Genomic DNA, 25,330 nt, shown 5'->3' with positions numbered 1-25,330 from the left:
CCCATTCATTTTTGGTACCACTTTATTTTTTTCTCATTAAACTTTGTTTTAATGGGTCTCAAAATTCTGCAACAGATATTCGATCAAGATGTTTCCATGAGAAAGTCCTCATTTTAAAAACTAGTAACTTAAAATCTCTCTCTCTCTCTCTCTCTCTCACTCACTCACACACACACACACACACACACACACGAATGGTCCACAAAGCATTCTACCTTCCTTCTGAAAGTTTTACGATGCATTATTGTCATAACCAGTCTTTTACTATTAAATTTAAATGCCCAGTTGAGACAAACCGTTCTGAGACCGTTCTTTTGCCACTGACGAAAACTTTACTTTGTATCACGTTCCAAGTCTTTCGTAATTTCCCTCCTCTGTCCAAGGATTGCTTAGGAGGAGATTTCTCCCCTCCCAGGATTCTGCGATTTTAAGAAAACCTATCCTCCTCTTGTTATCATGGTCTAATTTTATTGCATGCTGGTCAGAGAACATGGTCTCTATGATGCTGGTTTTTTGGAATTTATTGGGGCCTCTTTTGTGGGCTAGAACGTAGATGATTTTTATCACTGTTCCAAGTTATTAAAAACAAAAAAACATGTATCCTCTTTGTGGGTAAATTCTCTCACTATGAATTTGAATACGGTATTATTCAAATCTTTAATATTTTCTCCTATTTCTATGTAATGATTAAGGTGTTGGTTTCGTCTTCACACTAGCTTTGAAATTTATCATCGATATTTTAATGTCTAAGATGGCTGTACTTTTGCTATATTTTGCTGTTCAAAGAATAAGGCCATTAACTTGATAACCTAGTATTTTTGAGTGGCCTGGTCTGAGACCACTTTTTTTAGTCTGTTATGGCTGGTTGTACAGGCAATGCACATGGTTGTACAGGCAATGCACATGGTTGTACAGGCAATGCACATGGCAAATTTTGGTGTTCGGTTGGCAATATTGAGAAGCTGTGGCTTCACTTATCTTTTCCAGCCTGTGGACGCTGTGTCCTTTGCGGGAGTCCGTGGGCTGTCTTTGGAAGAATACTTCGTTCTCACCGCTGAACAAGCAGATAATGGAACTGCCTTGATCTCGGTAAATGCTACACTAAAACATCCATCACTAAAGAGGTTAAAACTTTCACAGAATACGCCCTGGCCGGTTTGGCTCAGCGGTGAGAGCGTCGGCCCTCGGACCAAAGAGTCGCAGGTTCGATTCCATTTAAGGGCACGTACCTCGGTTGCTGTTCGTTCATGGCCCTGGTTGGGGTCGTGTGGGAGGCAACCAATCAATGTGTCTCTCTCACATCAATCTCTCTCTCTCTCTTCCCTCCCTCCCACCCTATCTGAAGTTGAAAGGAAAAATGTCCTTGGGTGAGGATTAAAAAAATAAAACTTTCACAAAATAGAGAAAGGAACTCCATACCTCTGCGCCCTGTGATGTGATTGTATAGACAAGCTTTTATCCCAAGGAATGCCGCAGTGTAAACTGTGAAGATAACATCATCATGTGTACCACAGTGCACACTGCTCACGTCTGAGAGTCCATGATGAACGTGTTTTAAAATGAACTTGAGCCCTGGCCAGTTTGGCTCAGCAGTTTGAGCCTCGGCTGCGGACCAGAGAGTCCCGGGTTTGGTTCCCGCTAGGGGCACATACCAAAAAGTAAAATAAAATAAAATGAACTTGAGCCCTGGCCGGTTTGGATCAGTAGTTAGAGCATCAGCCTGCAGACTGAACAGTTTCAGTTTTGATTCCTGGTCAAGGGCACGTACCTAGGTTGAAGGCTTGATCCCCAGCCCTGGTTGGGGTTGTGTGGGAGGCAACCAATCAATGTGTCTCTCTCACATTGATGTTCCTCTCTCTCTCCCTTCCTTCCACTCTATCTTAAAAATAAAAAATCAGCCCTGGCCAGTTTGGCTCAGTGGTTGGAGCGTTGGCTTGCGAATCAGAGAGTCCCAGGTTTGGTTCCCGCTAGGAGCACATACCAAAAATAAATAAATAGGTAGATAAATAAATAAATAAAATAAAAATATAAAATTAGTGGGAAAATATGCTTGGGTGAGGATTAAAATAAAATGAACTCAATCTGGGCTCTGATTGAGCTGCTCCTTTTACCTCTCCAGAACTTGAAGTTAAACCTAAAAGACTGAAATAAAAATAAGTAAACACTCACACTTAACATGTGTGGATGAGAAGTGTGTCCACTAGAGATGAACCAAGGTTCCTCCAGAGGTTGCACATGGAGGTCAGCCAATTCACCACAGTTCAGGGGCCGGATCACAAGCTTATAGGCTCACAAACCCGCCACCTGAGGCCTGACAGCCTTCCGAGAGTCAGCCTACCTTTCTGGGTAGACTGACATTAACTAAGCTCAAGTCTCAGGTCTATGTAACCATTTCTATCCATACAGTATCTATGTAGACATTTATTCAACCAGTATTTATTGAGCCCCCTGACGTGCCACGCTCTGTTCTAGGCAGTGGGTATGGAGCACTGAACCCTGTTCTGAGCTATTGTAGAGTGCACGTTACTAACGGCGCTGGACAAACAAATGACTCTCTGACATCCCAGCAGGTGATGATGACAGTAAAGGGAAGAAGAGGGTAGGGAGAGAGTGAGTGAGAACTCATGAAGTGGGAGCATGAGCTACTCAAGGTTGGCAGCGTGTTGGGGGAGCAGCAAGTGAAACGGCCCCGCAGTAGATTCCAACTTGGGGCGTCCCAGCAACAATGATGTTTGTCGTCAGCAGACCAGAATGCTCTTGGGTCCTGCCTCTCCATGCTGGCCTTTTATACAGAAATCCATGTCACTGTCCAGAGGGGGTTGGTGAGCCTGGGATCTGAGCAGGTGGGGTTACTGACCTGGCATCACGACCCATGGCATCAGCTGACTTAGTCTGAAGCATCCGTCTGCACTTTGGAGCCACTCCTCGTGTCCCTGGCTAAGGCTGGGATGGGCAGGACCTTGTTTCTAAATTGGGGTTGGGATCCACTGGCTCCAGCACTTGCCAACAGGGTGATACTGGCAAGTTCCCTCACCTTCTTGAAGTCTTTGTAAAGAGAGACGGTAATAGGCCCAAAATCACACAGGCAGGACCTGGATACAGGGCTTTGGACTGTGTCCTCTTGCTGCTGCCTCTTTGGCCACATCCACCCTGGTTGAAAACAAACCAGTGTGGATAGTCAGAATTAAGTCTCTGTCTTTACTACTAAGAGCATTGCCCTTTATAGCTTGAATTTGGGCCACAGCCGTGTCTCCTCACAGTGTTGCAGCAGCTCAGCTCTGCAGGGGTGACTCCCTCTACCTACCTACAACAGAGCCTTCCCACAGGCACAGCAGCCTGGCCAGAGACTCAGGGTCAACACAGGTTCTTTCTCTACTAGAAACTCTGAGACTCCAACAGGCCACGGAAGGCCATGTCCTCAGATGCTCACTACACATCTGCTTATAGCACAGGACAGAGTTCCCTCAAACTAGAGGACAACCTGACAACTCCAGGAATCACCAAATTGCTCATCTAATGAGCTAGTTCATGATTTATCGGAACACATAACCAAGTATTGATGAAGGCATTAAAAAGTGCACCAGCCCGGTTTCCCTCATTCATTTATACCTCCATTTTATTTCAGGGCATTTAATGCGGCTCTCAAGGTAATAACATCTTGCAAACACGCAGTACTTCGTTCCCATCAAAGCTGTTTTTCATACATTGCATCATTTTCTGAGCTCAGGGTCGCCCCGGGATTAGGTAGGACTGGCTTTGCTGTCTTCACTTTAAGGGCGGGGTCTTAGACGCGGAGGATGCAGCCTGTGCACGAACGGTTTCCCCCGACAGGACACCATGTGGTCCTCTCCTCCCACCCTGCACGTGGACAGGGCTCACGTCTTCCCATCCGTTTGGGGACGCCGGAGGTCGGTCTGTTCTGGTTGTCAGATGTGCTGGGGTCAGGGGCACCCGCACCACCCTCGGCCCAGGCGCCCGAGCGAGGACCTCCCGCATCAGTCCGCCTGCCCTTGTCGAGGTCGGTCACCTCCCGGCCAACCCGCAGGGCCTCCAGTGCACAAGGCACCGCCGCGTGCCTGCCCAGCAAGTCTCCCGGCGACGCCCTCACTGGGCGGACGGCGCAGCCCCGACGCGCCCGGCCTCGCGCCCTGCAGAGCGGAGGATCCGGATCTTTCGGCCAAGGGCTCGGGAGAGCCCCGGGGACAGGGCGCGTCGCGCAGGGTCCGCTCGTCCTCGGCCGCGAGCGAGCCAGCGGGGCGGCAGCAACAGTGGTGCTCGGGGCCCCGCGGCGGCGACACCTGTGGGAGCCGCCGGCTGTCCGACCTCCAGGGCGCATGCGGGTCCGCGACAAAGGGCCCGCCCCCTGCACTGGCCCGGCCCCAGGCCCCGCCCCCTGCTCTGGCCCGCCCCCTGCTCTGGCCCGCCCCAGGCCCCTCCCCCTGCTCTGGCCCGCCCCCTGCACTGGCCCGGCCCCAGCCCCGCCCCGCCGGCCCCAGGCCCGCCTCTTCCTCCGGCCTTTCTCCCCAGGGGCCCGCCTCTTCCGCCAGCCCCGCCCCTTCCGGCGCACGTGTGGACGCCAGTAGCGCTCTGCTCCCGGAGCGTCCTTGCGTCCGGTCCGCAGGTGTGGGGCCCGCCGCGGCCCGCCCTCCCGGCATGGGGGTCCCCAAGAGGAAGGCCCGGGGCGACCTGGACGGCGCGGCTGCCCTCGAGAGTGCGGCCAAACGGGCGCGCCCCGAAGAGCTCACGGGCGCGCGCTTCAAGGCCCAGCTGAGGGACCCGCAGGGCGCGGGGCCGGGTGAGGGCTGGGTGTGCGCGGGGGTCGGGTCAGCGCGGGGCCGGGTGAGGGCTGGGTGTGCGCGGGGGTCGGGTCAGCGCGGGGCCGGGTGAGGGCTGAGTGTGCGCGGGGGTCGGGTCAGCGCGGGGCCGGGTGAGGGCTGGGTGTGCGCGGGGGTCGGGTCAGCGCGGGGCCGGGTGAGGGCTGGGTGTGCGCGGGGGTCGGGTCAGCGCGGGGCCGGGTGAGGGCTGGGTGTGCGCGGGGGTCGGGTCAGCGCAGGGCCCGGTGAGCGCGGCAGGCAACACGTGCGTTTGCGGCGGCCTCCAGGCCGGGCTGTGGGACGGGTCACCGCCCCGGCTCCCAGTTTGCAGAAGGGAAACCGAGGTCCCGTGGGCGGGTGTCCAGGGCCCCCGGGCTGCCTGGGACTTGTTTGCTTGTGACAGCTCCGGGCGACCGCTCGCCGCCCTCGCCGGGGCAGTGCCCCTCGGCAAACTCTAAGGCCTTTATATCGCATTTGTTAGGAAAGTAAGTAAGCGCCCTGCTTCCCAAGTAAGGCGCGAGTCCCGGCTGCGGCAGCTCGCCCTGGCTGCAGCTGTCAGCAGGGACCCTCCATCACGCAGCCAACCGAAGCCACCAAGGGCCCAGACGGTTGACAGGCTGAACCGGTGACTGCTGGGAGCAGATGCTATACTCGCAGGTTTTGAAAAGTGTGAGGCCTGTGTAATCCGTTAGAAAGCCCGTTGGTTGTGGGGGAAACAGACGAATTTGCTACTGTGTGGAAACCCTGGCAACTGTGTCAAAATAAAACCAGGACAGTGTTTCTCCCGGGTTAAAGAAGTTATTAAATCAGCCACCAGAATAGCCTCCCTTTCCAGTTTGTCTCCCACAGATTTTGTTTTTAAATATAGGGTACCTGCAACTGCTAGGCGGTGCGGGGACGGTGATACCTGCCTTCGCACAGAATTGCATGTTGCATTCATGCATTCGCTGGTTCATTGTTTATTATCTGCCAGGGTAGAGATAAAATGGTGACTACACATCAGACAGGGCCCTGCCATTGTGAGCTCACACGTGGTCAGGTGTGGAAGGCAGATATCCATAAAATCACAGGTGAACCGTTCTGGAGCCTGCGGGCCTGTCTCTGACCTGGGAGATCCGGAAGGCTCCCTGAGGAGGTGACTTTTCAGCAGAGTTGGGACATGAGCAGGGACTGGAACTGTGGCAGGAGAAAGCATGTCTTTTTAAGCAATTGCATCCATGTGCATATTCATGGGTTGGCTCAGAGAGCTTCATGACATTCAGATGCTGCATCGAAAGGGTTTCAGAAGGGAATTTGGTTTGACGGGATGGATGGGGTGCAGGTGGGATCATCGGAAGATGTGACTCCTGTGACGCTGTTTGAATCTGGTCCCTATCTTGGATTCTCTCTCCCTTTTGATGTGTTCTCATAACTTCCTGTGATAGGATCACCTCACAGGGAACTGGAATGGATAGGTGTTAGGGGCTTGGTTTTCATCCAGGCGTTAGGGAAGGCATTTCCAGCTTATTGAGATATTGTTGACATCTATGTAAGTTTAAGGTGTACAGTGTCATGATTTGATACATGAATATGTTGTGAGATGACCACAATAAAGTTAGTGAACACCGCCATTCCCTCACATAATTACTTTTCGTGTGTGGCGATAATATTTATAACTTACTCTCCTAACAGCTTTCCGCTACATAATGCAGTACTATTACATGTAGTCACAGTGCTGTACATCAGATCCCCAGAACATACTCCTCATAGCCAAAAGTTTACACTGTGACCAGCATCTCTCCGTCTCCCCACCCCCGGCAACCTTCCTTCTGTTCAGCTTCTATGAGTTCAGCTTTTTAAGGTGCCATATATAAGTGACAACATATATTCTATGTCTTTTCTCTCTGACTTATTTCATTTAATACCCTCATGGTCTATACATGTTGCAAAAGACAGGACTTCCTTTTTTAAGGCTGAGAATATTGTACGTGTACGTGCGCGCGTGTGTGTAGATATGTATATAGATAAATATAGGCATACCACATTTCCTATATGCATTCTGATTATGCTGCTTGTATGGGGGTGGGCAGAAAAGTGCCCGGGGTTCGATTGGTGAAGACCCGAGGTGCCCGGGAGTGGATCGGTGTCGGCCTCAGGGAGGATGCTGGACGGAGGCGGGCTCTGCTCTGTGTGGACCGGTCCCCGTGCCTTCACTGGCACTAGGGAAAAGGCAGGGTCGTAACTCTGATCCCCCGTCTCCATCGCGGTCAGTGGCAGCTCCAGTCGCCTGCATGTTCCTGCCAGAAACCCCACTCTGCCCCAGGAGCGGCTGCGACGGTTTCTAGGGAGACTGTCCTTGTTAACATTTGAACATCTGTTTCAGCCTTGGAAGCGTTTGTCTCTGCCGCCAAGAAGCTGCCCCGGGAGGACGTGTACGATGTCGTGGAAGGCTACATCAAGATTTCTGTCGAGTGTGCGGAGCTTTTCCAGCTCCTGAGCGGGGCCAAGCGACCTGAAAGTGAGGTACGTCATTCCTTACCTGGCCGGGTGAAGTGAACAGACGTCCGTGCTACTGCTGTCTTCCGTGATGCAAGTTTCCAGGACACTGCCACCAGCTTTCTCCAGAAAGCAGCCTGGGCCCTGTGCTGTCGGAATGCACTCGCGTTTGCGTCATGACCTTTGAAAGCGTGTCAGTGGACAGCACCAAAGGAAGGGGTGTGGATCCTTCGCCCAGGTGCCCTGGGTTTAGTCGTGGTTTGTTTTAACAAAGGAAATAGGTAAAAATTGTGTGTCGCTGATGCAGACATATACTGAGTTGACTTGTTTTCTGGTTCCAAAGAGGCTCAAAATCGGGGATGTTTAGGACCCTGTGGCAATCTCAGGGTTACCGTGGGAAGGCTGCAGGCCTGAACATCCCCAGAGCAGTGAGGCCCAGTCGTGAACAGAAATTTCTCTCTTCGTTTCACTTGGTGTAGTCTTAAGCAATTCTCTAAGAGCTCGACTATGGGAACAAGACTAATCCCAGAGCTCTGGGCTGAGCGGCCACTGTCCTGCCTTTGGCTCAGGACCTGGGGAGGCCTCATCTGGCAGGTGACCAGCTGAGATAGGGTCTGGGGAGGAGGGAGAAACGAGAAGAGCCATAAGCATTTCGATCCTGTCTTTGCAGATGCTGTTGATATTTCAAGTTTTCGAGGCCATATTACTGCGGACAGCGAGCGACCTGTCCCATTTCCATGTAGTGGGGACCAACATCGTGAAAAAACTGCTGAATAACCACATGAAGCTCATCTGCGAGTCCCTGTACGCCGCAGGGTACAGGTGAGTGCGCCTGCCTGGCAGGACTGGCCCTGCTCTCTCAGCACCCCAGCCCTGCAGACACCTCCTCCTCCGAGCCCCAGGCTCTGCCCCCTGCCACAGGTCCCTCAGGCGATGGCTCCTCCCACCATAGCCCCTCCCACTCCTGCCCTGGAGACCCCGAGACCCTGCATTGCTTGTCCTGCCCCAACAGCCCTGGATGGCCCCTCTCCACCATCACCAACGGGCCCCCTTCCTCTGCCGTCAGGGCTTTGCTGTGTTCTCTCAGGAGGCCTTTCTGACCATCCTCCATCCACTGTCACTCCCTGCCCCTGTCGCCTGCAGAGGAAGACGCCGCTTGTGCGTGTGTTTATTCGGCTGTACCCTCGACGTGGTACTCCTGTCGGCTGTCTGCTGTCTCCCCCACTCCCCACTAGAATGCAGGGTGGATGCGGGCAGGGCCTCAGTGTCCTGCACATGCTGACTCCCCAGCACCTGAAAGAGTGGCGGTGTGGGGGTGCTCAGTGAGCCACGCATTCCGGGCGCCTGCGGAGGGGAGGTGGCCTACGGGGATGGCCTCTGTGCCCACCAAGGCAGGGCAGGTGGCTGGCCCACAGACGCGACGATGTGCTGGACAGAGAGGTTGCCATCTTTCTAGCTCACATCTTGTATCCTTGGGTCCTGCTCAGACTCGGGATTTTTATTTTATTTGAAGCTTACGTTACAATTTAAAGAGAAGAAAACACCTGCCCTTCCCGCCTGATTCCCCTTGTCCCTGTGCAGGATGGCTCGGGCCTGCCTGACCCTGATGGCCGCTATGGTAACCCAGGGCCCTGAGGCCGCCAGGGACGTCTGCAGCCATTTTGATTTGAACAAAAAGACCTTATACACTCTGGTGACCAAGAGGGATTCAAAGGTGAGCCCAGCATCTCCTGCCTCCCACGTGCTTCCTTCCCCTTCAGAGGGCGAGTGGTCTGTCCTCTCCGGTCTTGGTGCTCGCGTACCTGGGTCAGAGGCCTCTGTGGAGAGTCGTGTGCCTTGGCAGCCACTGGAGCTGGGGGGTGGGGGGTGGGGGGTGCGGGCCCTGCTCCTGGCTGCCTGGGCTGGGCGCTGCAGAGCCTGAGGGACAGGACACCTGAGGCCAGCTTACCTGGGGCTCAGCATCATACTGCCTGCCTGCCTGCCTGCCTGCGGGAAGACAGCTTGTGGGCAGCGAAGTTCTCCACGGCCTCGTGGCCTGGGCCCTGTGGGTGTCCAGTGCTCCTGCCCATGTACTTTCTGTCCACTTCGGAGGAAGCCCTTGGACGTGGAAGCCAGTGACATCAGAGAGGACGTAAATGACTTTAGTGATGCTCACACCTGCCAAGTATGTCTGGTGATGAGAAGGGGCTGGACTGTGCCGGAGAGAATGGACGTGTGGATGGTGGTGTCGGGGGACTGAACAACATTCGTAGGAGTTTCCCTTGGGTTAGGGAAGTTCTTGAGGAGAAAGCACGAGTTTGGGGACTCTGGCTGGGAGGACATCCTCCCGAGACATGTCCTGCCTTCTGAGACAGGTCCCCCTCCTGCTGCGCTCCTGAGCTCCAGCAGCCAGAAGTCGTTCTGCACCCCACCCTGAGATCAGGGAACAACCTAGCAGTCGGTTCTGCTCCCCACCCTGAGATCAGGGACAGCCAGGAGTTGGTTCTGCTGGCCGCAGGCCGACGCTCTAACCCCTGAGCCAAACTGGCCAGAGCTCTTTGCATCTTTTTAGTTTTCTGCCTCACGCCCACCCCCAGAGGAACTTATTTAAACCGTGTAAAGGGAGGGGATCATGGGTGTTTGTCATCGGCCAGAGGAAGCACTGTGAAGGACCCTGTGCCCAACAGCGGTGTCACCACGGATACTCTGGTCTATTTGAGAAAGTGTTTGGAACAGGCCGCAGCACTCGGGACGCACTCTTCCCGGGGTGACAGCCCTGTGAGGCCACGGGGTAGGAATGAGGACTGGGCACGGGCCTCTTGCTGAGACGGGGGCTGCAGGCAGTGAGCAGCTGTCTGGTGGGGGCCGAGCTGGAGGCCTGGGGTGGGCAGGGCTGTGTCTGGGAGGGGTGGGGAGGAGGGGTGTGCAGGGCTGTGTCTGGGAGGGGTGGGGAGGAGGGGTGGGCAGGGCTGTGTCTGGGAGGGGTGGGGAGGAGGGGTGTGCAGGGCTGTGTCTGGGAGGGGTGGGGAGGAGGGGTGGGCAGGGCTGTGTCTGGGAGGGGTGGGGAGGAGGGGTGGGCAGGGCTGTGTCTGGGAGGGGTGGGGAGGAGGGGTGTGCAGGGCTGTGTCTGGGAGGGCTGAGGGAGGAGGGGTGGGCAGGGCTGTGTGACAGGGTTTATTTCTCCATGTGGGAGCTGGAGCCCGGGGTCTGTTCATACAAGGTGGGTGCCGGGAGGTGGGAGCTGGAGCCCATCTCAGCCCGAATTTGTTGCTGGGGGACCAAGAGCACCTGTGCCCACTGTGCTGTGTCCATACAGGGCAGAAAGGTCTAGAAGGGCAGGTAACTGGGACCAGCATTCCAGTGGTCGAAAACCCCCAAACTGGCGGAACTAGCTGGCAAAGGACACACCTACCTGAAGTCGTCTGGGCACGTGTCAGCATCCTCCCAGCACGCTTTGACAGGGCTGCGTGGACCGCGGTGACACGCTCACTGCCCATGCGGGTCCTGGGTCTCTGTGCGATGAGGCATCTGGAGAGCTGGGGGCGGTGCTCACCATGAGCCTCCCGAGAATGGACAGTGTCCGTCATCTCGGCACCTCAGCCTGGCTCTCGGCGTGTGGCGTGGGTCAGTGGTGGGGGGTCCGGGCCAGCTGGCGGCCTGGTGGTGAGGGCATGTCCTGTGGATGCACAGGGACGCCGAGGCACATCTGTCTGGGAGTTACTGGGAGGGATGGCGGATCAGATGGCCCTGTGACCCCTGCAGTGCTGGCTGCCATTATGGCCTGGGCCCCGGTCGAGGAGGCCACTGTCCCCGGCCACGGCCATGCCTAAGGACGGGTCAGAGCGCAGTCCTGGGGGCCAGGCTGGGTTGTGGCAGGACCGCTTCTGCTTAGGTGTCTGTGGTTGGTGTGTGACCTCTAGCACACCAGACGTCACCTCCCTGCGCCTCACTGGGGACAGCGCAGTCTCTCTATCTTTGGACCCTCACAGCCGTGGGTGCACCTGTCGGCCATGAGGCTGATGCCTGGAGAGTGGTCCTTAGCTGACACGCGTGACACAGCCAGGGGAGGGCGCTCTGTCTATCGTGCTTTCATGCCCAGGGGGAGCTTGGAAGAGAAGGAAGAGGAGCGGATTGAGGGGAGCACAGAAAACCCCATGTTCCCGTAGAGACGCCCCTGGGTTTGGACGGGCGTGTGTGGATCCGCGCTCACCCTGGTCTCTGTCCCCAGGGTGTGCATGACGTCAGGCTGGCCTACATCCAGTTTGCTCTGTCCTTCCTGATCGCCGGAGACGACAGCACGGTGGTGCAGGTGCTGGAGCTGAAAGGTGGGTGTACCTGGCGACTCCGCGACGGGGGTGCGGGCGGTGAGGCTTAGGGCACGGGGTCAGAATGAACACGTGTTGCTGACACGCTGTGCGGGGCTGCCCACATCCCAGCGGAGGGTAGGTGTGAGCCTCAGGGCCGTGCAAACAGGGCGTGCCCGGTTCGTGGCCTGGGCAGCCTGGCTCCACTTGGTACCTGCGTGTGGTTACTGCGGGGCTGTGCCTGGTGTCACCAGAATGTCAGCGACAGAGCTTCCGGGAATTCCCTGGCCCACCCATGTCTCCCTCCCGCGAGGCTATGTGTGGTTTGATCTGTTGGGGCCGCCTGCCTTCCGTGCAGAGTCTGTGGGCGCAGGGGAGGCCACTCCTGTTCAGGACGGTGCCATGGTTCTCATCCACACTGCTGGGGCTGGGGTGGCAGGGCCGGGCCTCAGTTCCTGCCGGGCACTCGGCCAGGGCATCGAAACTCGTGCAGTGATTGATCCAGCAGTACCTGTCTGCTCGGGTGTCCTGAGGAAATGGTTTGGGTGTGAGGACAGGCTCCGTGGAGGGCCGTGTTTCCTCCCGTGAAGACGAGCTAACCACCCAGCAGGGCTGACTGCGCGCCTGGAGGGCAGGCCGGATAGGTGGGCGCAGCTGCTCGGGGAGGTGGGACGCGGTGCTTCCGGTGGGCTTTCCCACCACCTGCGCCGGCCTGGTCCAGCTGCAGAGCTCACCTGTGGTCTGTCTCAGCGGTAACGTGGCAGAGAACAGGCACGTCAGCGTCAGCTGTCACCTCCGCTCGGGGTTGTGCAGTCAGGGCTGACTTTTGTTTTTTAAAAGCACATTTTTATTTTATATTTTATTGATTTATTTGGGTTTTTTTTAGAGAGGGACGGGGGTGGGGGGGTAGAAACATCCTGCCTCCTGCAGGCCTCCTACTGGGGATCGAACTGGGACCTCTTGGTCCTGGGACGACAGTTCATCCCCTGAGCCGCACCGGCCAGGCCAGAGCTGGCTGTAAAGCCCATTCGTTGGGCTGTGGGTGCCCTGTGAGCACGGCCTGCCCGAGACGTGTGCGGTGTGACTGCAGCTGGTGCTGGGTCTGCCCGGGCCCGGGCTGTGGGAAACGGCGAGGGTGAGCTGTGCGGGCTCCTTCCCGGGACCCACCGGCTCCCCGAATTCTGTCTCCGGTCACTGAAAGGACCACCCTCACTTGTCGCCTCTGAGCACGTCTAAGCAAAGAGAACTGTTGGAAAACTGACCCTAACAGGTTCTCTCTGAAACCGTCAGTGGTGAGTGAAGGGTCCGAGTGAAGGGGAGGAGTGGAGGCTGAGAAGCCGGGAGCCCTGTGGCCTGGACAGCGGTCTCCCTGCGTCAGCAGGTGGTTCTCCTCTCGGAGAAGACTCAGCTCCAAACAGGGGCGCGAGGCAGCGTCTGCTGTCCCGCGTGGGGAGTGACATTCATTTTCCCACATTCGGAATGTGCTCAAACGTAATGCTTTGAATGTTTACTTTCAGAATTTATTCCGTGCATCTTCGCCTCAGGCGTAAAGGAGGATAGGATTTCCACCGTCAACATTTTGTTGTCCACGCTGAGAACAAAGGTGTGTGCTGGCTGCGCGGGTCTGCCCAGTGTCGGCAGGACTCTGCCCCTCCTCCGCTCTGTGCTCACAGGGCCTGAGCGCCACGCCCTGGGCAGGGGCTAAGTTGTCACACGGAGGATGGAATGATGCCCAGCCCTCCAAGGGATGTTTGAGCAGAATCCCTGACGATGGGGGGCTCATGCTGTGAGCAGGAGCGGGCACAGGCTGTGTGCACGGGGCTCCCAGAGGCCAGGAGTCCCCAACACAGACACGTGTGTCCTCAGGGTGGGGCCACGGCTCTGTTGGGTTTTTCTTTCATCTTGTTTCCTTTTTTGGGCCAAATATTTTCTCATAAGCCTACATTATTTTTATAGTGCTCCCCCCCCCCAAACCACACTATTTTACAAGTGGAATCTCTTGAAATTGCTTTGTCTCGCTGTTTTCAGGTGGTTCACAGTAAAAACATCACCAAAACCCAGAAGGTGCGTTTCTTCACCGGGCAGCTGCTGACCCACATAGCGTCTCTGTACAGCTGGGACGGGGCGGTCGACGTGGACCTGGGAGACACCCAGGTACAGTGGCTGCCGTCGGCCCCGTGACCCATGAGCCTCGCAGCAGACGCTGGAGACGAGCATGCGTCTGCCTCCCCTCCTGGCCGTGGCCTTCCCGTGGTCGTGTTAGCTTTCCCGTTCGATGCGACAGGACTTCGGCGTTCTTTCTTGTACAGGGAGACTTCTTCCACTCTGCAGTACTGGGATACTAAACTTTTTCTTTTGTTTTGTTTTTTTTAAGATTTTTTTCTTTATTGATTTTCAGGAGGGAGGAAGGGAGAGGGAGGCAGAGATAGAAACATCGATGAGGGACAACATTGATTGGCTGCCTCCTACATGCCCCCACTAGGGATTTGGTCCAGAACCTGGGCATGTGCCCTGACCGGGAATCAAACCAGTGACCTCTTGGTGCCTGGGTCAATGCTCAACCACTGAGCCACACCGGCTGGACTTTAAAGATTTTTTTTATTGATTATTTTAGAGAGGGAGGAGAGAGCTAGAACATTGATTGGCTGCCTCCTGCATGCCCCCTCCTGGGGGTTGAGCATACAGTCTGGGCGTGCGCCCTGACTGGGAACTGAACTGCAACCTTCCAGTGCAGCGGACTGCGCCCAACCACTGAGCCACACTGGCAAGGGCTAAACTTTTTTTAAATACTGTTTTTTAGTACTGGTGTGGCTCAGTGGTTGAGCATCTACCCATATACCAAGAGGTCGCCGGTTCGATTCCTAGTCAGGGCACATGCCCAGGGTGTGGGCCAAATCCTTAGTGGGGGGCATGCAGGAGCTGGCCAATTGATGTTCTCTGTCGTTGATGTTTCTGTCTCTTTCTCTCCCTTCCTCTCTCTCTAAAATCAACGAAGAAAAAAGAATATGTTTATTGACCTTTTAGAGAGAAAGGAAGGGAGAGAGAGAGAAATAGCGATTGAGCCCGCAGCCTGGGCATGTGCCGGCCAGGAAGCAAACCCGGGACCTCTCAGTCCATGGGACCACGGTCAGTCCACTGAGTCACACCAGCTGGGCTAAATTTTTTTAAGAGAAAAACAGTTACCTTTAGCTGAGCGACATCTAACTGTCCCCTGTAGTGCTTGCCCAGTAGAATTACAGGGCTGGCGCAGGCTCCGCCTCCTCTCCTGCCCCTCTTCTCCTTCCTTCCATTTTTCTCACATCTGGCTTTTGGAGTTTCAGGGCTTGTCCGCTTTTAATTCAGAGTCCTGAGCATCTAGAGAAGCCTAGTGTCCTCGCCTACTGACATGCAGCGTGCTGGGCAGTGGTCACCAAAGTGCCGAGTGGCTGATGCTGACCAAGGCCAGTGTCTCTGACTCTCCTCTGTCTGAATTCCTCAGGCTGTTTCTGAATTTGGATGTGGTGGGAGTCACGAGGGCTCAGACGTCCTGTCGCTAATAACCCCGCAGAGCCCACTGTGCTGTGTCCTCGGTCTCCCGGCGTGGCCGTCCTCCGGTCGCAGCGCCTTCTGTGCTCTTAGCAGGAGGCCCCGGAGGCTTAATAAGGACACCCCCACACGTGGGCTGACTGACGAGAGCAGCAGCAGTCGAAGCACCTGTTGGTTTAAACACGCAGGTTTGGGCGTGGCCTCGGGAGTACTTTCTGATGTTGGTGCCTCCGCTTCTCTGCTGCTCTGTTTGAAGTGGCACCGGGTTGTCCTTGGGCGTGTGGCCCTGTCGCTGAGGCGTGTCGCCATGTGGTTTCATGGAGCTCTTTAAACCCTGCCCAGGTTTCTGCTGAAGACGCGGGGAAAACCACGGTGAGGACGCTGGTGCACCACTTCCTGCTGGATCTCTGCTGTTCGCTCAAACACGGGATCAACTTCTACGACGCGTCTCTGGGAACCTCCGGCAGGTGAGCTGTGGGCTCCTGAGAACGAGCTGTGTCCGCAGAAGTCACCCAGCGTGACCGCAGGGAGAGTGGCAGGGGGACGGCTTTCAGGGGTGAATCCGAGACCAGAGAGCTCCTGTCACGTGCCCTCGGGGAGTAGGTCTTGGGGGCCGCTGACGTGGACAGAGCTGCTAGGACATCGTCACCAGGCAGGTGCTTTGTGTTACTTGGAGGCTGGACCTGAGAATAGTCCTCATTCGCCTTCCCAGAGGCTGCCCCAGAACAGGCCTCGCCGCCGCCCTGAGGGGTGTCGTCGCTCCAGGTCTGCAGCGAGGCTGGGTCACCCCTGTGAGTGGCAGGGCTCAGCTGCAACCCCAGGGGTCCGCTTCATCCCTGTAATAGCGGAACAGTCCTCTGCCAAGACAGCTGCTGACCAGGCAGGAGTTTGAGCTTGTGTTTATCCACCGTTCACATTCGTGCCCATCACGTTTCGTGGACAGTGCGCAGCTCACAGCCTAGGCTGTGTCCCCTGCGCTTGCTCCTTGTACTTCTGCGAGTGGGGCGCACACCGTGCTGTTACCCGGAGTAGCTGGAATGGCCAGCTATGGGGTGCGTTGCTCCCACAACCTGTGTCTGGGACACGGAGAAGCCCTGGACACGTGGTCACCATGTGACTCCTGCGTTAGCCCTTGGCGTTCGCCTGTCAGGACGCAGGGTGTCTGATTTAGTTCGGCCAGTCAGGAAATAGGGTGACACGGGGAGTGTTTCTCCCTGCTGTGCCTTTGGCCTTGTTTTGATTCTGAGACTGCTGTGATTTAACTTGCCCATCATTTCTTTTTCTCGTCAGTGAGAACAAGCTCCGTTTCCTGCTGCAGTGTTACAGCCGACTTTTACAGTCTTGTGCACCATAACTCCACGCTTAGATCACCCACATCTCCCCCAAGTAGATCCGTAAAGCCGGGATCATTAAGTGGCATATTGAACACCCTGCGGGTCTGTCTGAGTAAGCTGCGGTTTACACATGTGTCTGAAACCATGAGCGAAAGACAGCTGTGCGCTCCATGGAGAGGAGGGGCTTTACGTGTGGGGACGTTAGTGTCCCCACAGTCCTGAGTCTTGCTCCCTCAGGCCACAAGGTTTCTGGGGGCCCCTGCGGAGGTGGCCCGGCCGCCACTGTCCAGCCGGGCGGGCTCTGCGGCTGGCTGTGACTGCCACGCCCTGCGTGCTGGTGTACCTGCTGTGCTCCCTGGTGGGTGCGGGTGGGAACAGCTGGTCTGCAGAGCCTGTGCCTGGCAGGTGCTTGACGAAAACCAGGCGAGCGGCGCAGGCGGGTGTGGCTCGCTCTCGAGGGCCAGTGCTCAGGCTTCGGGCCTGCGGGCCATGGTGCGCTCGCTCTCGAGGGGCAGTGCTCAGGGCTTCGGGCCTGGCGGGCCATGGTGCGCTCGCTCTCGAGGGGCAGTGCTCAGGCTTCGGGCCTGGCGGGCCATGGTGCGCTCGCTCTCGAGGGCCAGTGCTCAGGCTTCGGGCCTGTGGGCCATGGTGCGCTCGCTCTCGAGGGCCAGTGCTCAGCCTTCGGGCCTGCGGGCCATGGTGCGGCTCGCTCTCGAGGGCCAGTGCTCAGCCTTCGGGCCTGGCGGGCCATGGTGCGCTCGCTCTCGAGGGCCAGTGCTCAGGGCTTCGGGCCTGGCGGGCCATGGTGCGCTCGCTCTCAAGGGGCAGTGCTCAGGGCTTCGGGCCTGTGGGCCATGGTGCGCTCGCTCTCGAGGGGCAGTGCTCAGGCTTCGGGCCTGTGGGCCATGGTGCGCTCGCTCTCGAGGGGCAGTGCTCAGGGCTTCGGGCCTGTGGGCCATGGTGCGCTCGCTCTCGAGGGCCAGTGCTCAGCCTTCGGGCCTGCGGGCCATGGTGCGCTCGCTCTCGAGGGCCAGTGCTCAGCCTTCGGGCCTGCGGGCCATGGTGCGCTCGCTCTCGAGGGGCAGTGCTCAGGGCTTCTGGCCTGTGGGCCATGGTGCGCTCGCTCTCGAGGGCCAGTGCTCAGCCTTCGGGCCTGCGGGCCATGGTGCGCTCGCTCTCGAGGGCCAGTGCTCAGCCTTCGGGCCTGTGGGCCATGGTGCGCTCGCTCTCGAGGGCCAGTGCTCAGGCTTCGGGCCTGTGGGCCATGGTGCGCTCGCTCTCGAGGGGCAGTGCTCAGGGCTTCTGGCCTGTGGGCCATGGTGCGCTCGCTCTCGAGGGCCAGTGCTCAGCCTTCGGGCCTGCGGGCCATGGTGCGCTCGCTCTCGAGGGCCAGTGCTCAGCCTTCGGGCCTGTGGGCCATGGTGCGCTCGCTCTCGAGGGCCAGTGCTCAGCCTTCGGGCCTGTGGGCCATGGTGCGCTCGCTCTCGAGGGGCAGTGCTCAGCCTTCGGGCCTGTGGGCCATGGTGCGCTCGCTCTCGAGGGCCAGTGCTCAGCCTTCGGGCCTGTGGGCCATGGTGCGCTCGCTCTCGAGGGCCAGTGCTCAGGCTTCGGGCCTGTGGGCCATGGTGCGCTCGCTCTCGAGGGCCAGTGCTCAGGGCTTCGGGCCTGCGGGCCATGGTGCGCTCGCTCTCGAGGGCCAGTGCTCAGCCTTCGGGCCTGCGGGCCATGGTGCGCTCGCTCTCGAGGGGCAGTGCTCAGGCTTCGGGCCTGTGGGCCATGGTGCGCTCGCTCTCGAGGGCAGTGCTCAGGCTTCGGGCCTGTGGGCCATGGTGCGCTCGCTCTCGCGGGCCGGGTGCTCAGGGCTTCGGGCCTGGTGGGCCATGGTGCGCTCGCTCTCGAGGGCCAGTGCTCAGCCTTCGGGCCTGCGGGCCATGGTGCGCTCGCTCTCGAGGGGCAGTGCTCAGGCTTCGGGCCTGCGGGCCATGGTGCGCTCGCTCTCGAGGGCCAGTGCTCAGGGCTTCGGGCCTGTGGGCCATGGTGCGCTCGCTCTCGAGGGGCAGTGCTCAGGCTTCGGGCCTGTGGGCCATGGTGCGCTCGCTCTCGAGGGGCAGTGCTCAGGCTTCGGGCCTGTGGGCCATGGTGCGCTCGCTCTCGAGGGGCAGTGCTCAGGCTTCGGGCCTGCGGGCCATGGTGCGCTCGCTCTCGAGGGCCAGTGCTCAGGGCTTCGGGCCTGTGGGCCATGGTGCGCTCGCTCTCGAGGGCCAGTGCTCAGGCTTCGGGCCTGTGGGCCATGGTGCGCTCGCTCTCGAGGGCCAGTGCTCAGGGCTTCGGGCCTGTGGGCCATGGTGCGCTCGCTCTCGAGGGCCAGTGCTCAGGGCTTCGGGCCTGTGGGCCATGGTGCGGCTCGCTCTCGAGGGCCGGCGCTCGGACTTTGGACCATGGCACCAGCCGTGCCCATGCAGTACAGGAGCAGTGTGGGTATGAACCTGTTGTGACCGTGCCCCTGGAGCCTGGTCAACAGGCAGATGGTGGGCTGTGCTGTGCTGACTCTGCCCGCCTCCACCGGCTCCTCTGGGATACGGACATGAAGGAGCCCGGCCAGGGAGGGCGGGCGGGACCTAGAGCAGCCTCTGTCTTGTTACATTGTGTCCACGTGGTGTTCACAGCTCTGCAGACCTCATTCCATCCCCTCGCAGCACCAGCTGGGTCTTCCTCGTGAACTTTCCATGTTAAGGAATTTAAGCTTTTCAGATGATGGTTTTGTGATAAAAGTTATTATTTGTGCCCTGGCTTGTTTGGCTCAGCGGTTAGAGCATCAATCTGTGGTCCAGAGAGACCCGGGTTCGGTATGTACCTCGGTTGCAGTTTGTCCCCAGCCCTGGTTGGGCTGTATGGGTGGTAGCCACTTAATGTGTCCCTTTCACGTCAATGCTTCTCTCTCTCTCCCTCCCACTCTATCTGAACAAAACATGGAAAAATGTCCTCAGGTGAGGATAAAAAAAATTATCCTTCTTAAATTTTTTTTTTTTATCCTCACGCGAGGACATTTTTTCATTTATCTTCAGAGAGGGTGGGGGAGAGAGAGAGAGAGAGGAAGAGAGAAAGAGAAACATCGATGTGAGAGAGACACATCGTGTGGTTGCCACCCACACAACCCCAACCGGGACGGGGACAAACCACAACCGAGGTACGTGCCCTTAGCGGGAACTGAACCTGGGACTCTCTGGTCCGTGGGCCAGTGCTCTAACTGCTGAGTCAAACCGGGCCTGGCACATTTTTTTTTGTTAATCCTTACCTGAGGATGTTTTTCCATTTATCCTCAGATAGAGTGGGAGGAAGGGGGGGAGAGAGAGAGAGAGAGAGACACATCGACTGGTTGCCTCCTGCACGACCCTAACCAGGGCCGGGGACCAAATCACAACTGAGGTACGTGTCCATTACTGGAAGCGAGCCCACAACTCTTTGGTCCTCAGGTTGCTGCTCTAACCGCTGAGCAGAACTGGACAGGGCTCTAATTTAATTTTTGAAAAGGTTTTACTATGTGTAAAGCTGTCCTGTAGCACCTTAGATTTTGTGGGTTCGTGAGGGGACACCAGGCGGGGCGGGTCCTGGGAGCCAGCAGCGTGGCTGCACAAGGCAGATTGGCGGGGCTCTGGGTGTGAGCCTTCGAGGTGCCAAGCAGACATGAAAAGGCCCCTTAGCTTCAAAGGCGTCTGGGGTAAACCCAGCGCCTGCCCTCTGGCTGTGGCGTCCTGGGCTGGTGGCCCCCTTTCTGCGGGTTTCGGTGTCCACAGGTTCTTCCCCTTCTTTCTGTTCTCCTTGAAGCGGCCTCGTGGTACATTTTGAAGACTTTCCCCTCGTGTAGCTGCTCTCAGCCGCTGCGTGAAGGTGTGGGAACTTGAAATAAGCTAGAAACAGGAAGCAGAAGACCTTTGAGAAATAATTTTATGGACTTGGGCAGTTCTTGAGTATTTCATGTAAAAAAAAAAGCATCATTTCAAAGGAAGGGTGCATTTTTTATATCTTGTACTTGCGCACACTTGCATGTGTACCCACTTTCCTTTGTGAGTGGAGGCAGCAGGTCAGTGCAGTCTCAGAACGAGGTTGGGGCGTGGGGCCCTCTTGCTTATTTGGGGTTTGGCCCTGTTTTTACACTGGCTTCTGGGCAGATGGTGGGCCAGGCGGGCGGAGGCAGGGCTTCCCCCTCTTCCTTACCCGTCAGGTGGATCTCGGGAGGAGGGGATAGGAGGGCTGAAATGCAGGCCCTGCCCTGGGAACCCCACCCTGGCTGTGAAGACACCCTGCTTTGTGCCGCACGGGAAATTGCTGGTGACCTGTGATCACCCTGAGCTCTTCGCCGTGACAGTTCCCTACTGGCCCTCTTCCTCTGGCAGAGGCGGGAACCTGACGCTCCTGCACTTCCTGTTGGGCTTGAGAACGGCCGCAGACGACGAGCTGGTGGCCGAGCTGGTGGTGAGCATCCTCCGAGTGTGCCCCGACTTGCTGCACAAGTACTTCAAGGAGGTTGCCTTCTCCTTCCATCCACGAGTGAGCTCCACGTGGTCAAATAACATCAAACTCCTGAACAAGGTGGGAACCTCGGGACCTCAGTCTGCGGGGTGGTGGGCCAAGTTCAGGGTTGGGGTGGCGGGCGGCAGGGAGGCGCAACCTTGTGACCAGCGGAGCGAGGAGAACTTTCAGTGGTCCTTCGGGGGATGTGTTAGACCACGTGCTGCTGTCCTTGTCCACTGGGGCTCCTGGTGCTCATCAGCTGAACTGGGGGGTCGGCTTTCAGGTCGGCTGAGCCAATTCCGCTTCTGCACCTCGATTCTGCAGTGAGAGCTTCGTGAGTTTCAGGCTGGAACCAGTGAACTATTGGGCAGTTTTTAAACTGCTGTTTCAAGTATTTAGAACAACTGGGAATTGACTGTGGGGTGGTCTGTTGCTTTAAGTGGACACGTATGGGTTCCTTCTGAGCAAAGACGTCAACGTCCCCTCATCTGCCAGGGAAGCCCACAGCCAGCCCCCGGCAGCTCCCAGGGAAGCCCACAGCCAGCCCCCGGCAGCTCCCAGGGAAGCCCACAGCCAGCCCCCGGCTGCTCCCAGGGAAGCCCACAGCCGGCCCCCTGCAGCTCCCAGGGAAGCCCACAGCCGGCCCCCTGCAGCTCCCAGGGAAGCCCACAGCCGGCCCCCGGCAGCTCCCAGGGAAGCCCACAGCCGGCCCCCTGCAGCTCCCAGGGAAGCCCACAGCCTGCCCCCGGCTGCTCCCAGGGAAGCCCACAGCCGGCCCCCTGCAGCTCCCAGGGAAGCCCACAGCCAGCCCCCGGCTGCTCCCAGGGAAGCCCACAGCCAGCCCCCGGCAGCTCTCTCTTCCATCTGTGTGCTGCCTGTGCGGCGGCCCCTCGACCGGCAGCGGTCACTGTGAAGCAGTCTTTATTCTCTCCTCCTCGCCTTCTCCTTGAGTGCCCCTGTGCGGTACTCACGTGTGTCTTTGCCCCTCATTTTGGTGACGGGAGCCCTGTGGCCGCACCTGTGGGATACGGCCCTGGCATGGCTCTCCCCGGGGAAGGGGCGGGCAGGCCTGGGTGTGAGTCCTCACCCCTCTAGGGAAATTACGTACCCTCATTGGAGTCTGTCATCTGTAGACGTGTTTATTTTAACGTAAAATAACCCTGCCCCATGGGGTTGGGAAGCGCTGCAAGGTGCCCTCGTTTGCCAGGTGCCTGTCGGGCACGGTACCTGCCGGGGACATGGCTGGTAGCTCTGGCAGTCACTTGCTGTCAGAGGTTTTAAGAAGCCTTCAAACCACAGGCCAAGCTCTGCTTTGAAGGTCGCTGCCCAGGAACCCGCCAACCTCGTGACCTGACTTTCCTGGCGGGGGCCTGGGGCTGATCTTCCCAGTCCCAGCCTTCGTCTCGGTCCCGTCGCACTGACCTGGCCGCCCTGGCCGCTGACCGTCAGCCTCAGCTGAGGAACTCAACGCCCCGCACCAGCTCGTTCTTTCTCCTCTCACAGATCTACGAGGCCCAGCCGGAGATTTCCCGGGCATTTCAGACCAAGGAGTTCATCCCTATGCCCCGGCTCGTGGCGATGGTGATGGTGACCTCCGTGCCCCCGGTGTGCAACAAGGTCATGTTCACCCAGGCGCTGAATGTGAGTGCTCCCTCCCTGCTGCGCGCTGGGCTGGGCGGTCAGTGAGCCTCGGAGGTCTTCCCGTGCCCACCCACTGGGGGAGGGGACGTCTCAGCTGGGGCGAGGGGTGACTGCCTGCTCCGGCTCGAGCGGGCGCCCTGGGCCTGAGGTGGGCCAGTGTCGGCACAGGAGGGACAGCCCCGTGGCCACCGCCCGAGACCATGTGTGAAAGGGTCACTTTCTGGGGCTTGTGGACGGTGTGGCAGAACCGGGCTGGCACACCTCTCTCTGTGGTTCTAGTGACTCGTGGGTAGGTTTCTGGGAAACATGTACTTTGGGGACTAGTTATTTCAGGCATTTTTAGAGGCTGTGTTCATGGAAAAAAATAATACTTAAATTTCATGTTTTTTAATTATAAAAGGTCCCCAGGCCCATCAAAGCCATGTTCTGGGGGCCTCGTGGCTCTGGGTGCGCGTCTGGAGCGCTGGGAGACGGGGGCCCAGGGCCCTGCCGCTCCTCCTCGACCCAGGTTGCAGCTGGACCTACCTGGGGGAGGCCTGGTGTCAGGAGGGGTGCAGGGCTGGGTGTCTCCGGGGCAGGTGGAGTCACCCTCCTTCGGGGCTGGGTTTGGCGTGAGCAGTCGGACCAGGGTCTTCTGGGGGGCACACGGCTGAGCTGGGGAGGAACACAGCTGGGTGTGGGGGCCTGGTGGCAATGGGCAGAGACTCCTTAGAGCAGTGGTTCTCAACCTCCCCGATGCCGCGACCCTTTGCTACAGGCCCTCATGTGTGTGACCCCAACCATAAAATTCTTCTTCTTTTTAATCTTTATTGTTGAATGTAGAATGTATTACACATATTCCTCATTTTTCCCCCATTGACTCCCTCCTCCCCACTCCCACCTCCCTCCCGCCTCTTCCCACACTGTTGTCTGTGTCCATTGGTTATGCAGATAAGTTCTTCGGTTTATTTCTTCCCACCCCCGAGCCCCTTTCCCTTTGAGGTTTGTCAGTCTAGCAATGAATTTGTGCTTCTTAATCCCTTCACCTTTTTCACCCATTCCCCCAACCCCCCTCCCAACTGGTAACCATCAAACTGTTCTCTGTATCTACGAGAATGTTTCTGTTCTGCTTGTTCATTTTGTTTGTAGATTCCATTGTCGATAGATACGTATTTGTTGCCATTTTGTTTGTTCATATATTTTATCTTTTTCTTCGAAGAGACCCTTCATCATTTCATATAATAAGGGTTTTGGTGGTGATGAACTCCTTTAACTTTTTCTTGTCTGGGAATTTTCTTGATGCTACTTCATAACTGTAGTTTTGCTACGGTTGTGAATTGCCATCAGAAATACGTGTTTTCCTATGGTCTTAGGGTACCCCTGTGAAAGGGTCTTTCAATCCCCAGAGGGGTCATGACCCATAGGTTGAGCACCGCTGCCTTAGACTGCAGGAGGTTGGCGCCCACCAGGTCTGTGCCGAGACTGGCGGTGGGTGAGGACCAGGCAGGAAGCCCCTGTTCTGGTTGTGAATCGTAATGAGCACACTCGGGCCTAGCCTGTCTGCCCATTCACTTTGTGGGAGACAGCAGTTTGCCTTTGCACCTGCTGGGGCGTGTCCGACCTGCCTCTGCGTGGCCCGCTGCGTCTGCCCCCAGGGCTGGTACCAGGCAGCTGGTGTGTGTTCTGGGGGAGGGTGTGGCCCCGGGTTGCTCCATCCCTGGGCAGTGTGGCTGCAGGATGAGGGGAGGCCGCGGCTCTGCCCTGTCTCCAGTGGGCCTCCCTGCGCTCCGCCCGTTACCGGGAGGGAGACCCGGGACGTGTGGGTTTGGAGTTGTATGTTTTCTTATTCTTCACTGTCATCTGGTCACTTTTTTTTTTTTTTTCCTCACCTGAGGACATTTTTTGTTCAGGTAGAGTGGGAGGGAGAGAGAGGAAGAGAGAGAGAGAGAGAAACATCGACGTGAAGGGACACATCGAGTGGCTGCCACCCACACGACCGACCAGGGCTGGGGACAAACTACAACCAAGGTACGTGCCCTTAGCGGGAACCGAACCCGGGTCTCTCAGGACCGCAGGCTGATGCTCCAACCGCTGAGCCAAACCGGCCAGGGCCCATCTGGTCACTTTTAAGGGCCATTGTTGGAATCAGGAGGGAAAGCTTGAGCGTATTTCAGAAGCAGGGATGCGGTGTGGAGGCAGTGCCTCGGGCTGTTGTTGGCTGAGCCTTTGCTGGAGCCGTGGGGTGTGCCTGTGAACCCCCGTCTGGGCCTGCCTTCGAAGGACCGCAGGCGGGAGCCGTTCCAGCTCAGGGTGCTCTCTGTGGAGCTGCTTCGCGGTGCAGCGAGTGTGCAGCCCCTGACCCCCCGACTGGGATGCGGGGCATCCCGGTTATCAAGCCAGAAGTCCATCCGAAAGCCTCTGGTTTCTGCGTAGTCTCCAGTGTCCCAGCCAGAGCCTCCTGGCTTGACCGTCCTGTTGGTTTGGGCTGGGGCCTGAGATGGTGCGTGTCTCCGAGCACCCGGGAGATGCCCGGCCGCTGCTGGCCCAGGAACACACTGCCACCAGCCGGGCCTCTGCCTGCCTCTTTTCTTTGGGCAATAGCACAGCCTCTGGGATCTTCTTCAACTCCTGCAGTGAGGGAGCATTTTGACGCCCCTCCTGCTGCTGGAGGCCCGGGGTCGGGCTGCACGCCCAGGGCAGAGCTGGTTCCCTGCGGGATGCCTGCTGCTCTCTGAGTACACAGGAACTTGGTGCTGGAGGCCCGGGG

General features: G+C 57.7%; 1 protein-coding gene across 1 annotated transcript in view; it reads left to right on the top strand.

Annotated features, from left to right (window-relative positions):
* The first annotated feature begins 4,653 nt into the window (after nt 1-4,653).
* URB1 (URB1 ribosome biogenesis homolog) overlaps nt 4,654-25,330 on the top strand; it is a 59,457-nt gene continuing 38,780 nt past the window's right edge. The window contains exons 1-10 of the mRNA XM_036242659.1: nt 4,654-4,795; nt 7,177-7,316; nt 7,960-8,111; nt 8,871-9,003; nt 11,497-11,593; nt 13,090-13,175; nt 13,601-13,726; nt 15,440-15,564; nt 20,826-21,021; nt 22,447-22,584. Of these exons, the coding sequence (XP_036098552.1) occupies nt 4,654-4,795; nt 7,177-7,316; nt 7,960-8,111; nt 8,871-9,003; nt 11,497-11,593; nt 13,090-13,175; nt 13,601-13,726; nt 15,440-15,564; nt 20,826-21,021; nt 22,447-22,584 (1,335 nt within the window). The remainder of the gene's footprint in view (nt 4,796-7,176; nt 7,317-7,959; nt 8,112-8,870; nt 9,004-11,496; nt 11,594-13,089; nt 13,176-13,600; nt 13,727-15,439; nt 15,565-20,825; nt 21,022-22,446; nt 22,585-25,330) is intronic.

This window comes from Molossus molossus, unplaced genomic scaffold, assembly GCF_014108415.1.
Source record: "Molossus molossus isolate mMolMol1 unplaced genomic scaffold, mMolMol1.p scaffold_m16_p_5, whole genome shotgun sequence".
NCBI classification, from domain to species: domain Eukaryota; kingdom Metazoa; phylum Chordata; class Mammalia; order Chiroptera; family Molossidae; genus Molossus; species Molossus molossus.
The sequence above is the reverse complement of the archived record's forward strand: the minus strand, read 5'-3'. Positions and strand labels throughout refer to the sequence as shown.